Raw genomic sequence first — 13,693 nt, 5'->3', positions numbered from 1 at the left:
CTGAGGCCATCACAGAGGTTGCTCTTTTCGACCAGATCCATATTGACAGTGTCTTTTTACTGTTGATTTTGTCTTCATCTATTTGCTGCATTCGTACTAGATTTTCTTTGCTTCATGCTTTTACTGTGGATTTGTAGAAGTGGCCTCCACAGGTCATGTGACTTTTATGGGACATTAATATACCAAAGCACTGTGCCATTCCTAGGAATAGTTCCCCTAATATCCCCGTCCGGGATGTTAGGGGAACTGTTTCTTGCATTGATAACTATATTGCTTACAATATACAGTCTCCACTAGGGAACCATACTTAGTATGCCTTTTTTTAGTACCAGGTCTTGTCAATGTATCCAAATGTGATAGATCTGATCTGTTTGCTTATACTTGCCTCTGAGGGTTACCGTGACATACGCACACTCTACTGTAAACTAGTTTTAGTCCAACCGAAATGCTTATTATGCATAATTTAAAAATGGGTATAGATCCAAGACAGCATGTTAACCTTCAACCTTGTATTGTACTGCACTTATGTCTTTTGATTATTGTGCCGTATATCTCACCAGCAAAAATAAAGAATACAAAAAAAAATTCCCTACATTCTTTAGAATGTTCTGCAAAAGTAGGTGGGTTGCATAAATGCAAGGTAGGCCCTTTATAACACCTCTCAGTGGTGGTAGAGGGGATCTGAATTAATCACAGGAGGATTATTTGCTGGAGGAGCAAGGTTTTAAGTGCTTAAATTATCTGATCCATCCTTTGGTCCTGTTCTTAAAGGGACACTATAGTCACCAAAACAACTTTAGCTTATTGAAGCAGTTTTGGTGTATAGATAATTTCCCTGCAGTGCCACTGCTCAATTCTCTGCCAGGAGTTAAATCACTTTGTTATGCACCTTAGTCATACTTCTCTGCATGTGACTTGCACAGCCTTCCTAAATACTTCCTGTAAAGAGTCAGCTAATGTATATACGTCCTTTTAATATTCTATTATCCCCTGCACTGAAGCCTCCTGTGTATGATTAAAGTTCAGTTTAGAGAGCAGGCAATAATCACTTTTAAAGTAAGTTACATCAAATTGAAATTGAAAAAATGTATTTATTTATTTATTTATTTTTCATGCATGTTGTGTGAGTCACAGCCAGGGGAGGTGTGGCTAGGGCTGCATGGACAAACAAAAGGGATTTAACTCCTAGATTGCAGAGAATTGAGCAGTGAAACTTCAGGTTCATGGTCTAGACCCTTAAACTGCTTCATTAAGCTAAAGTTATTTTGGTGTCTATAGTGTCCCTTTAACCCCTTATGCATAGTGCCGATTAATTTAACCTCCTGGTTTGAATGAGTTGCAATTTTTCTTGTTCTCCATAAAACCTTTCTCTTTTGCCAATAACCCAATTGTTGGTGAAAACATTATCAGATAAATCTGCATTTTGGTCTTTATATTGTTTTAATGCCACGGTATCACTTAATTTTTTTAATTAATTGATCTGAGAGAGGCTGAATTTCATGGACGCATGTTTCTTTTCAGCCTATGCATATATGATTATAGAGATGAATGACACTCTTTATTCCAAGTATTAAATTTAAATCCACACAAGCTTGTTGCAATTAAATTTATTTTTACACTAATTCTTGTTTATATAACGTGAAAAAAAAAACCTTATTCAAATTTGTTGAGCAATGTTTTTTTCAGGGCTTTGGGAGTTCTATTTTATCTCTTTAAAGTAGAAGCTGCGGTATACATTGTAGAATGGTCTTTTTTTTTTTTCTTCCTTGTTTTTGCTTCCCATTTCCTTATTTTATTTATTCCCTCTCCCACCATTGTGGTGTGTCCTGTGCTTTTATTTTGTTTTTCTTTCCCAGCCCCCAGCTGTCCCTGAAGAGGAATTGCAGCTTCAGCTTGCACTTAACTTGAGCAAAGAGGAACATGACAAGGTAGAGCTCATGAGTTTGGTACAAATTAAAATAACAATCATAACACCCAATACCATAACAGCAAATTTTCTAAATCTTCCTCATTTTTTGCTGGGTTAGGGCTCCTTAACCCCAACTAATCCCTTTCTGATTCTTTGCACTGACCAATTGCTTTGATGAAGAGCGTGAACAGTGGCTAGATTTGATAATTAAAGGGGCAGTCTAAGCATCATAACTACTAGCGCTCTTTGTAGCGGTATGGTGCTATATAATCATAGATGCCTCCAAACTTTTTAACCCCCTTTAGTCAAACAGCCTTGGAGGAGTATGACAAATAACTGGCATAGTTATAGTCCTAGCCTGCCAGCTATTGAGCTGCATATAGGATGCACTCTGCCACACAATCAAGTGTGATTCTCTTCAATCTGGATTGCATCTATATGTTTAGAGGCCTGTTCTAACCTGCCCCAATGCATTCTACTGCAGATGAAGAGGAGGCAGGTAGTTTGTAATTGTAGAGGTCTTCCAGCCATTTTTTTTTTTTTTTTTTTTTACGTCCCTAGACAATGAGCTTCTAATGGTTATTGTGCTTAGATTACTCCTTCAACTGTAGCTAAGAATCTTTATTTTATGTCACATTTTCTGGTAAACCTAAAAGTGAAGCAATTCTATTTAAAGAAAAAAAAGTTTTACTAATGTACTATGTATGAAACATTGCATAGAAGTGATTGTTTAAAATAACGAACATGATTCACTGCATTTCTGCAAAATAAGATTAAAAAGCACTGTGATGTTAGATTTTATTTATTTGGCTGAGCACTGAATACAAAAGGCCTAGGAAGTCAACTCCACTGGTATAAAAGAGCCTAGATTATATCTAACGGTAGGGCCCACTTTACTTTTGTATTGGTCTGTCTGTGCTGCAGAATATGTTGCCACTTTATAATTCCCAGTAATAAGGGCACATAAAGTCAAATTGATAAAACTAAATGTAAGAGTAAAGTTTAACAGAAATAAAAATATACAAAAACTTTGAAATGTTTTCGATCAAATGGTACAAAGGGGGACAACTTCTTTTTCTGCCTTTTCCTCCCAAAGGCCACGAAAGGCCCTGTCAGAATATTAACTTCCATTGCTTAGGATTTGCACTATTTTTTTCAGAACCGTGTTTGACTGACTGTATGTACATCTGGTTATGTATACATAGCCATATAAACAAATTAACATTCTGGTATTTCAGCCTGTAAGAATTGACCATGGCATTTCCAAAGGGAAAATTATCATTGAAAAACCGCTTTACGTTTTTAACAAATTGACAAATACATAAAATATGATACCATTTCAAAAATACGATTTCATAATCCATCCTAGAATAGGTTGCTTGACAGTTTTTTTATTTTTTTTTTTATTTTTTTTTTATTATTTCTTTATTATGAGTGATTACCTATGTGTATTGGTATTGCAAAACTAGTAGTTTTTATTCTTAGTTTACTTGGTTTATCTACAGCAGCCATATTGGTATCATGGTACATTACACAATTTGGTTAAAGAGATGCTTACAGAAACCTCAGTGTCTCAGCTCAGGATAGTCCTATCTCCTTGATCTAAAAACTGATCTCTTCTAGAGAATTTTACAAGGTACATATATGAACATTTTGCATTCTTAGAACGTAGAGCAGTCCTAATGTAATTCTCAAAATGGCTGAAACTTCCCCAGTGTGCCCTCTTGTAACCCTCTACCCAGTGTGTCTGTTTATTAACCTCTATGGAGTACCCTCTTTTACCCTCTCCTGAGTGCCTTTTTATAAGCCTCCTACGTGGGGATTCTTATAACCCCACAGTGAGCTTTTAAACTCGCCCATTGTGCTTTTCTGTACCCTTCTCGGTGCTCCATCTTATAACCTCCCTTTTTGCCTTTTTATATTCGTTTTTGTGCATTCTTAGGTACGCTCCCCAGTGTGCTCTCCTATATACTTCCAAGTGTGAAATCTTTTACCACTCAGGTTGCAATGTTATATATTCTCCAGTATTCTCCATTCTGCTAAGTGCCCTTATAACTTAGTTTGGTACATTATAACACCCATTGTGCCCTCTTATGCCACTTAATGTGCTCTTATAGTCTTTCCAGTGCACCCTATTATACCCTTCCCACTGTGCCCTCCTGAACTCACAGCCTGAATTCATGGTGATCTACCATATTGCTGCCCCTCCACCATTTCATACAGATAAACAAGTACCTAGTTCCCCCCACACCCTCCAACACACAGACACACACACATGATAATGAGCGCACATTTTGAGCTTTTGGCATGGGTGGGTCCTGGCAAGATGCTCGCATGCATAACAGAACTCACTTAGTGGAGTTGCGTTGCAATAATGGAAGAGCTTTATTGATAAAGGTGTAGCCTATTGCCTAATATTGTCCTTCCTGGACAAACCAAACAGCCAACTTGGCACTACTAAGCCTCAGTCAACAGAGGCTTGAGTGGTGCCAGGTAGGCTGCGTGAAATCGCTCAAACTTAAGCAGCCATCTGTAAAGTATTTGATTTTATTCTGATTAGTTCATTTTTATTAATTTAATTTCTCGTGGGGAAAAAACAGGGAAACTAGCAAAAATTTACGTCAATCCAGAGTTCTCAATCAAAAATGTAAACCACAAAAACTCCACAAATTTTAAAACTGTAAGCGTTCTTCTAATACTTACCTTTTGGTGGTAATTGTATCAACTATCCAGTTAAGAACTACAGTTAGTCTGTGTTTTATTGTATATGTAAAGAGTTGCACATTTTTAAATATTTAACATGGAGCACCGAACCCACTCTCGGAGGACTATGTGAGGTTATTTATGGGGATCAATTATTATTAATTTTCATTAATTAAAAATAATTTTATAAAATTTATTGAAATGTAATAATTTTTATTAAAATATCAGGGGTTGAGATTCCCAATTATTATTTTAAAAGCAAAGAGTTCCGGGAGCCAAGCTACTGAGAGAGAAAGTCGCATGGGGCATGAGCTCCGACACAATCAGGCCCAAATTCACAGAAATTCAGCAAATGGTGACGCCTGAACGGCACTGATATATACTACTGAACCGCCAGGCTCCGGAACCACATAATGGGGCGGAAATCGAAAAAGTCCAGGCAAGAGATCCCGAGATCGGGCCCTAACATTGTCGAAATGCTCCGTCAAACACAGGGGGCGCCTAGGCCCAAAATGGCCGCGTATCCGGACACATACCCGGAGTTCTCCGATGACTTTTCCTCGGGAGAAGACGGAGCAGACTCCCCGGCGGAACCGGCTCCGAAACCGGCTACTCACCAGGAGGATACCTCGCCAGTAACGACGGCGGTGCTGAAAACACTGCTCGCCGACCTCCAACGCACCTTACAATCCGATGTCGCGGCCCTGCGGTCCGATATCCATGGCCTCACAGGGAGAATGGGAGCCCTGGAAGCAGAGTCGACTAACCAAGCCACACAACTTGCGGCGCTGCAACTGGAAATACAGGGTCTCAAAAAACAAAATGATAAACATGAGCGCCGGTTCGCGGCACTCGAAGACGCAAAGCGGGCTAATAACCTGAAAATCCGGGGCATCCCGGAGGATACCCCAGCGGAGGAACTACCGCACATTTTGAGGCGTCTATTGACAGCACTACTCCCACCACGTCAGGCCAAAACGGCGCAACTGGAGGGCTTTTTCCGCGCCCCAAAACCTGCTATGGCACCCTCTGGAACACCCAGGGACTTAATTATAAAGCTTCAGCGCCATAAAGATAAGATGGCGGTCGTGGCGGCAACCAGGGGACAAGCACCCTATCGATTTGAAGCAATGGATCTTACATTCTTCGCGGACTTAACTGGTGGCACACTCGCCTGGAAACGGTCCCTTCGACCTTTCACCACACTGCTGAGGCAGAAAAATATACCCTACAAGTGGCTGATGACCAGAGCCCTAATGATACAGACCGGGGACACAAAGCACACAGTAAGCACCCTCACAGAAGCAAAAGCGCTACTACCTGCCCTGGGGCTGCCAGTGGACTCTCTAAATTCTACTGCAACCCAAAGTGCTACAGCCTCGACACACGCATGGAACCCTGATCGGGTAATCCCCTTCGTCCCGCGAGGTCCGACCCGGGAACAACCTGTTACGGCAGCAACCTGAACGCACGGGCGGGACCCTCACCCTAAGGACTTTTACGTTAATGCATAAACTTTTGCTTCACCGTTTTTACTCTCCCACTATAACCTCTCAGTTTTCAATGCAGAGCCTTAAATGTTTCACGTTTAAAATGTTCATTAGTTACCAAGATGATGAATCACACTCTCACCACCTTAGAATAGACGGCCGTGAGGCCATGACTCACTACCCTCCCCCACGCCTGACAGTACTAGAGCAGGGATCTCAAAACCTATATCTACTGAGACAGGCGACATACTAAGCAAGGCACTAAGCGACATTACATCCCATTACAGGGAACATGTCACCTACGCACGACACTCATCGCCCAACTTCCCGGACTAGGCTGTGTACGCCATACTGCTCAAACATAACACTATCAGCCTTCACGCAGCACACACGGCATACTACACCCAACCCGCATTAAGCAATGGACCGGACGGAGACAACTAGGTCACATAGGACACCAGGGAAGTTACCCCAAGCTACAGAAATTATTTTATGTTCCGCGATAAAAAAAAAAACCTAAAATGTGCTTTTTATAACACGCCATGCAATATTAAATACTGCTTATTGTCTAGTTTCCAAGTTACAAAGCTGTTGTGGCAATGTGACTATATATGTTACTTTATGCACTACCAAAATAAAGAATTAAAAAAAAAAAAAAAAAGCAAAGAGTTCCCACTATTTAACTCTTAGATCTAGAGCACGTTGTTTGAATTTAATATTTCATACATTATCACAGCTTTTTATAAAAATTCTAATATTTATTTGTGTCATGGTAATTGGTGAATAGTACAGTGTCACAATCTCAGTGTCACAAAGTTCATGACAATTCAATCAACCGGGTTAGTATATGGAATACGTTCTTCATACACTATTGATTGAGACAATCAGCAAATAGCATGTAACCATTTGTTAAATTATAAGGAACCATATGAGTTTATCAGCATATGGATTATTATAATTAAAAGACAGAATTTTTCAGGATCGTAAAATAAAATCTTGGCTTTTTACTTCTTAGTACAATTTACAAACACATGTGGATTGTTTACTTATTGTTAACATCATTCATTACTTAGCTGGACAGAGTTCGTTATTTACTCAGGTGATCAATACTCAGTTTTAAGACAATGTTGTATCAGCTAGCATAGAAGGTTAACCAGCTCAGTGCTGTTTCAGAGTAATTAATTATGATTCATTCATGCAGTAACTAAATTCTTGCAGGTTTAGTTTAAACAGTTCTTTTTTGATAAATATTTCCTAGATTGGTATAGATTAATATTCCCCTGGGTAACTGTTGATATTCTATTTTTTCTATTTCATGATTTTGATTAACATTCCACTCTGCAGTTTGAGATATCAATCTTTATCATGAGCTATCATGAAACCCTATCTGGCGCATTTCGTATCCGCTTTTAGTTGGATAATGGGCTCAATTTAAAACTCTGGTGCTTGCTTACAAGTCCCTACATAATGCTGCTCAAACCTACCTATCCTCCCTAATACACAAGTATGTCCCGTCGATGCCCCTACGTTCTGCCATATCTACGTATATCCTCCGTCCGTACTCCCAGGAAAGATTTTCTTTCACATTGGAAGTTATTGTCTTTGAATTTTACACAGCCATTCAAAATGGGTATCCAATACCAATCTGGTACCCACAGTTGGAAAGCCAAAACATTAGGAGTTTGAACTTTAACCCCTTCAGGGCGGAGTCAATAGTGCACGTTCTGATCAAAACAAAAAGTAAACAAAAACTAGAATTTGCACTATGTCTGTTCACCCGTAGTTCCCCTCTTTCAAATTATATGCACCCACACTTATTATATATCATTTTGTTCAGGAGAAACAGGGCTTTAATTTATCATTAACTATTCATATATGGAACATAATTTATTATGAATAAAATGTAAAAAAAATGTGAGAAAATACGATTTTTAAAACAAAAAAGCATTTCCGTCTGACATTTTAACCGTGAATGTCATAATACTGCAAAAAAATGCACATATTTGTAATCAGCGATGTGTCACGAGTACAACAGTATCCCCCATTAACAGGTTTTATGTTGTTTTGGAAAGTTACAGGGTCAAATATAGAACATTCCATTTTCAAATTGAAATTTTCCAGATTAGTAATGTTACCTTTGAGACGGTGTGGTAGCCAGGAATGAGAATTACCCCCATAATGGCATAGCATTTGTAAAAGTAGACAAGCCAAGGTATTGAAAGTGGGGTGTGTTTAGTCTTTTTTAGTAGCCACTTAGTCACAAACACTGGCCAAAGTAAGCGTTCATATTTGTTTTTGTGTGGAAAAAAAGCAAAAAAAAACGAATATTTGGCCTGTGTTTGTGACTAAGTGGATACTAAGAAAGACTGGACATACCCCACTTGCAATACCTCGGGTTGTCTACTTTTGCAAATGATATGCCATCATGGGGGTAATTCTTATTCCTGGGCTACCATACGCTCTCAAAGGCAACATAACCAATCTGGCAAATTTCAATGTGAAAAAAATGAAATGCAAGCCTTATATGTGACTCTCTAACTTTCCAAAACACCATAAAACTTGTACATGGGGGGTACTGTTATTCTCGGGAGACTTCACTAAACACAAATATTAGTGTTTTAAAACAGTAAAACATATTACAACAATAATATAGACCATAAAAGTGCCGTTCGCTTGTAAAAAATTCGCAAAACGCCACTTTTACTTAAAATATCATCGTTGTAATACAATTTACCAGTTTGAAACACTAATATTTGAGTTCAGCGAAGTCTCCCGAGTAAAACAGTACCCCCTATGTACAGGTTTTATGGTGTCTTGGAGAGTTACAGGGTCAAATATAGTGCTTGCAAATTAAATTCTCTGCACTTTCTCCCTGTGTTGTCAGGCATGTCAATCAAATTTTAATTAATCAAATCCCATAATTACATTAAAAGATTATTTAAATATACACATATAATGTTAATATATATGCATTTATAGGTATTTAAATTCTACGTGTATACTAATGTAATCTTTTATGTAATTATATATATATATATATATATATATATATATATAATTTGTGGTTATTTGTTTTTTATATATAGATAGATATATATAGAATGTCATTCTAAGTGTATTTTGTTACCGATATATATATATATATATATATATATATATATTAACAAAATACAGTTAGAATGAAATTACATATGCATATATAATTTATATTAAATTTTGTTTCAATATTTTATTTATTTATTTTATTATTTTATTTATTTATTATTTTAATTATACGTATTTATATATAATATATATACATCTATTATATATATATATATATATATATAATATATATACATAATATATATGTAATGTCATTCTAAGTGTATTTTAATATTAATATTTATACTTATATTAATATTAAAATACACTTTGTATGACGTTACATATATATATGACGTTACATATATAAATATATTAAATTTAATTTTACACGTCTAATTTATTTATTTTTACTTTCCCACCAGCAGGGGGACTGTCTGATATATAGCCAGCTATAGGGGGCCATGTGATCGGTCTTTGAGAGCGATCACATGGCCCCTGGGGGCCTCATTTGCCGGAGGGGGGCTGCCTGGGCTGTCAGGCAGCGCCCCAGAAGAGGATCGCGGCGGAGGTGAGTACACCTCTTTTCCAGGGGCTTAAAGCCGTTACGACGTACCATGCCGCCGCAACGGCTTTAAAGCCCACTTAAAGCGGGACGGCATGGTACGTCGTAACCGCGTTAAGGGGTTAACATGGATATCCTCCTTCCATGTACCGACATTATAAATTGTTTTCATTTGGAAAATGTTTCTGGGTGTGACATATGGAATGGCCAATAAATAGCAAATCTCCATGCGTTCAGCGTCAATTGAGAGAGGGAGAGCGCTCCCAATCTCATAGGCCGAATTTAATTGCAAGGGTTCGATTGTTTCTCCATCCACATTAGCAAGTATCGCATGAATTATATCCTTGGATACAAACTACAGAGGTATGCATCCACCCGCCAATTCACTCAATCTGGTTTGCACTTTGTCGATGAAAGCAAGTGTGTGGAACAAGATCGGGTCATGCAGGAAAAGAAGTTCACGTTTAAACAAATTGTGACTTGGGTGTAACTCAGTCGACTTGGCAATTAATTTTGAATGTAAATTGGTAGTAACAACTGAGTTTTCCACAATGGTTACAACGTCTTGAAGTGATTTTTGTTGGTGTATTGCCTGATGCATATCATTGTGTTGTTTGAGTGCAAAGATTTCCATATCCAGTGTTTGCACTGTGATAGAATTTTGGCTGCAGGAATTCCTGTTGCAACAACTGCACCAACGGCAGAAAAAAAACAAAGCAACGATGATTGCCGTTAGGATCCTTTTAGGTTGGTTATTCATCGAAACAGAACTGAATACAAAAGGTTTCCGAGCTTGCTCCAAGATGTTTCGCACACGGTCCTGTGCTTTTTGGAGGTGCATCTGGTACCAGGCTTGTAACTCAGGAAGTTGTATGCCTTCTCAGTAGAAATCTTTGGGTCCAGGCTGACGAACACACGCTGCTTCAGGATCCTTTTCTAGGTCAAGATACATCCTGGAGTTTCCTGGATCAGGATGCCGAAGGATGGTCCTCTCTCTGTGATCGGATTGGTCCGTAGCTCTTGTCACAGGAGCTGCACGATCCAGAGACACGCCACATTCTTCTTGGTCATTTTTGGACAGGTACGGATCAGTATCAGGAACACGCCTTTGACTTATCTACTAACGATTCAAAGTGCTTTAACAGACTCTTACTTATGTAGCTGTTCTCACTCTTTAAATTCAGCTTAGCATTCCTATTCCTTCCTAGGTCATTTATATGAATAGGGGGGAAAAAGGTTGTTATTAACACTTTCAATTCTGGCAAGACCTGTCAGATCTACAGCTTCAACATAGTCCCTGTGATACGAAATGGTTAACATATCACCTTCCAGAGAGACATTCTGTATTCTCTCTATGGAGACTCTTATGCAATGGTCACCTACAGGTGTGATTGCATCATTCACCTGCAGGTTAGTCACATCAGGTGACTGACTATTCCTAAAATGGACCTCAATAGAGTCAGGTCTTTCTTCTATCACTTCTATCTTTTACGTTCAGATTGTATATGAGATTTCTCATAGGTTATGGGAACCTTAACATGTGACCATACAATTCCATTTACACAGTCAATAATTGTGTTAAGCCTTCTAAGTATATCTATACCTAGAATCAGGACGATGAAAAAAAGCTAGCACTCAGGGTCTCGTTGAAAAAAAAGATCTTCCAGTTTTATTCCAGTTAAGTCTTGACTTAACTGGGGAAAAAAACTGTAAGATATTTTTTTCAACAAGACCCTGAGTGCTAGCTTTTTTCATCTCCTGTATGTTGTGCAGCTGAGCACCTTGCAAGAAACATTAGGAAAGCTGGAGTGCAAAATCTCTTTGAATTGTATACCTAGAATCAGTTGGTTATAGGGGAGATTACCACTATTACCGGGTGATTAAAGGTGTTGTTACCTATTTTAAACTTCAACCATGCATTGCCGACAACATGAAGGGCATTTCTTCCTACACTTAGCAAAGCATTGGGGAAACCTTTTAGCTTCGGCTTAACCGTTGCTAAATCCATTACTTGCTAGAAGTAGGTATTGGATAAAATAGTTGCTTGTGAACCAGAATCTATTAACCCTTTGAAAGGTTTGAGGTAGCGAATCCTGTATTTCTACAGATATGTAGTACCTTCCTTCATGTTCTTCTTATTCACATAAGAATTTCGAACGCATCAACATTTCACTCTTTTTTTTTTCATATGTTGTTACCTGTTACAGCGGTAGTTTCAACCTGTACTGAGGTATGCTCAGTCGTGCCCACTGGCCCATCCTTCTCAGGAATATCTTGAACTATCAAGCGGGAACTAGTGGTTGGCATCTCATCAGTTAATCCTTTCACGTTAGGTTCCTGGAAGCTAGAAGCTTTTAGGGATACTTTAGCTTTTTGCTGAAATGAAAAACCAGAGGGGAGTGTTGCATCTTGCATCCCGAAAGTGAAGTGACTGGGTGTGCAGTAGTTTTTCCAACACAACTATTGTTTGACTGTGAGGATCTGGAAATGAAACAGGGTTAATCATTACATCTATTGACAACCTAGCCTGTTTAGGCACATTGGCTTTTATTGCTGCGGCATCTGCATTTGCTGCTCTGGTTGCCGTTGCGGTCGATAGGTGGCTTTGTAATGGGAGCTTCCCCTAAAAAAGGATTTGAGGGAAGGGCACGACTAAGTTTAGTTGGTTCTTCCATTATTTTTCACACCTGTTAAGTGAATTGACCTACCTGGCAATGCTAATTATTCCCATTGCTGTTCTGACCTTGCCCATTAATTAGGCTGGGATGGCTGAGACTGTTATTGAAAGCAGCTTGGTTATTTTTGTTTCCATAGTACCTCCTGTTTCCCAGAGGATTCCTTCTCCAATGAGAACTTCCCTGGTTTCTGTTAACCCAAGGACGTTTCCCATTGGAACTGGAATTCTCAAACATTTTCAGGGGAACTGTTAATTGTTGGTAACCTCTTGCTGTTTCTGCAGTTTAAGTGATTTAACAACCTGTGCATGTGCCTTTTCTGCAGGGATTCTAATCCTAGCTGTACTTTAGTCTCTGACACCATTTGATCATTAGGCTTTTTAACCTTTTGATCAGTCTCGTCATGTGTATGGTATATCGTATACAATTTCATACACTGACTGACTAGCTATTCTAAGGGTAGTTTACAGTCTTAATCTCTTGCGAGATTCAACTGTATGTTAACTGGCATGGCATAAAGATACAGATTCTGTACTTCTGTACTTTCATATGTGGGTTTCTTGTGGGCCGTGGTATATGCGTTTTTAAGGATTATTAGAAATTCCCTAGGGATTTTATTTGGCATACACTTTAGGTTATACAATGCACTTTTAGCTGATACTAGATTTTTTAATTTCCCAAATTCCATTATTGTTTCAGTTTTCATTTTTCCCAAGACATTGTTTGCATGCATTGGAGAACCCTCTAGGTAAATACGACACATTGAATCAAAAGTCTATGTAATGTATCCCTTCTTGTAGAGATCATCATAAATGTCAAGTGTATTCATTGCCTTTTCATAACTTTCCAGGTGTTCAGAAATATTTCCTGTACCCTTGGAAAATTGTGGGACTGTCTCTTTTTAAGAAATCTTATTACTTTTGGAGCCTGATAAACTGGGGTAGTAGACTTCTCTTTGCTTTCGATTGTTTAGCAGACACATGGCCTACAGAGTCGAGTGGAATCACTTTCACTCCCATCACTCTGATCCTCTCGCTCACTATCATCACTCTGATCAGTACAAGAATTTTGACTGTGGCTTGGGCCTTGGTTGCTTTTACTTCTACACTCTTTAGTGGGATTCTTTTTCTCATACTTGGCCAAGACAGTCTTTTCAAATGGTTTCTGCCAAGATTGCATTTGCCCAACAATCTCCTGAGATAGGGAATTCCTTTCTGGAGAAGTTTTTGCAGATTTACCCAATAGTCTCTTTAGGTGGTGTTGGGGA

General features: G+C 38.6%; 1 protein-coding gene across 4 annotated transcripts in view; it reads left to right on the top strand.

Moving 5' to 3' along the window:
- Nucleotides 1–13,693, top strand: part of LOC134577564 (epsin-1-like) — a 149,213-nt gene that overhangs the window by 70,832 nt on the left and 64,688 nt on the right. For 2 of the 4 annotated variants that reach the window (XM_063436366.1, XM_063436365.1), the window contains exon 5: nucleotides 1,857–1,928. The exons of the other annotated variants lie outside the window; for them this stretch is intronic. In XM_063436366.1, coding sequence (XP_063292436.1) covers nucleotides 1,857–1,928 — 72 coding nt within the window. The remainder of the gene's footprint in view (nucleotides 1–1,856; nucleotides 1,929–13,693) is intronic. 4 annotated transcript variants of the gene reach the window in all.

This window comes from Pelobates fuscus, chromosome 11, assembly GCF_036172605.1.
Source record: "Pelobates fuscus isolate aPelFus1 chromosome 11, aPelFus1.pri, whole genome shotgun sequence".
NCBI lineage: Eukaryota > Metazoa > Chordata > Amphibia > Anura > Pelobatidae > Pelobates > Pelobates fuscus.
Note: the sequence above shows the minus strand (reverse complement) of the source record. Positions and strands in the feature narration are given on the sequence as shown.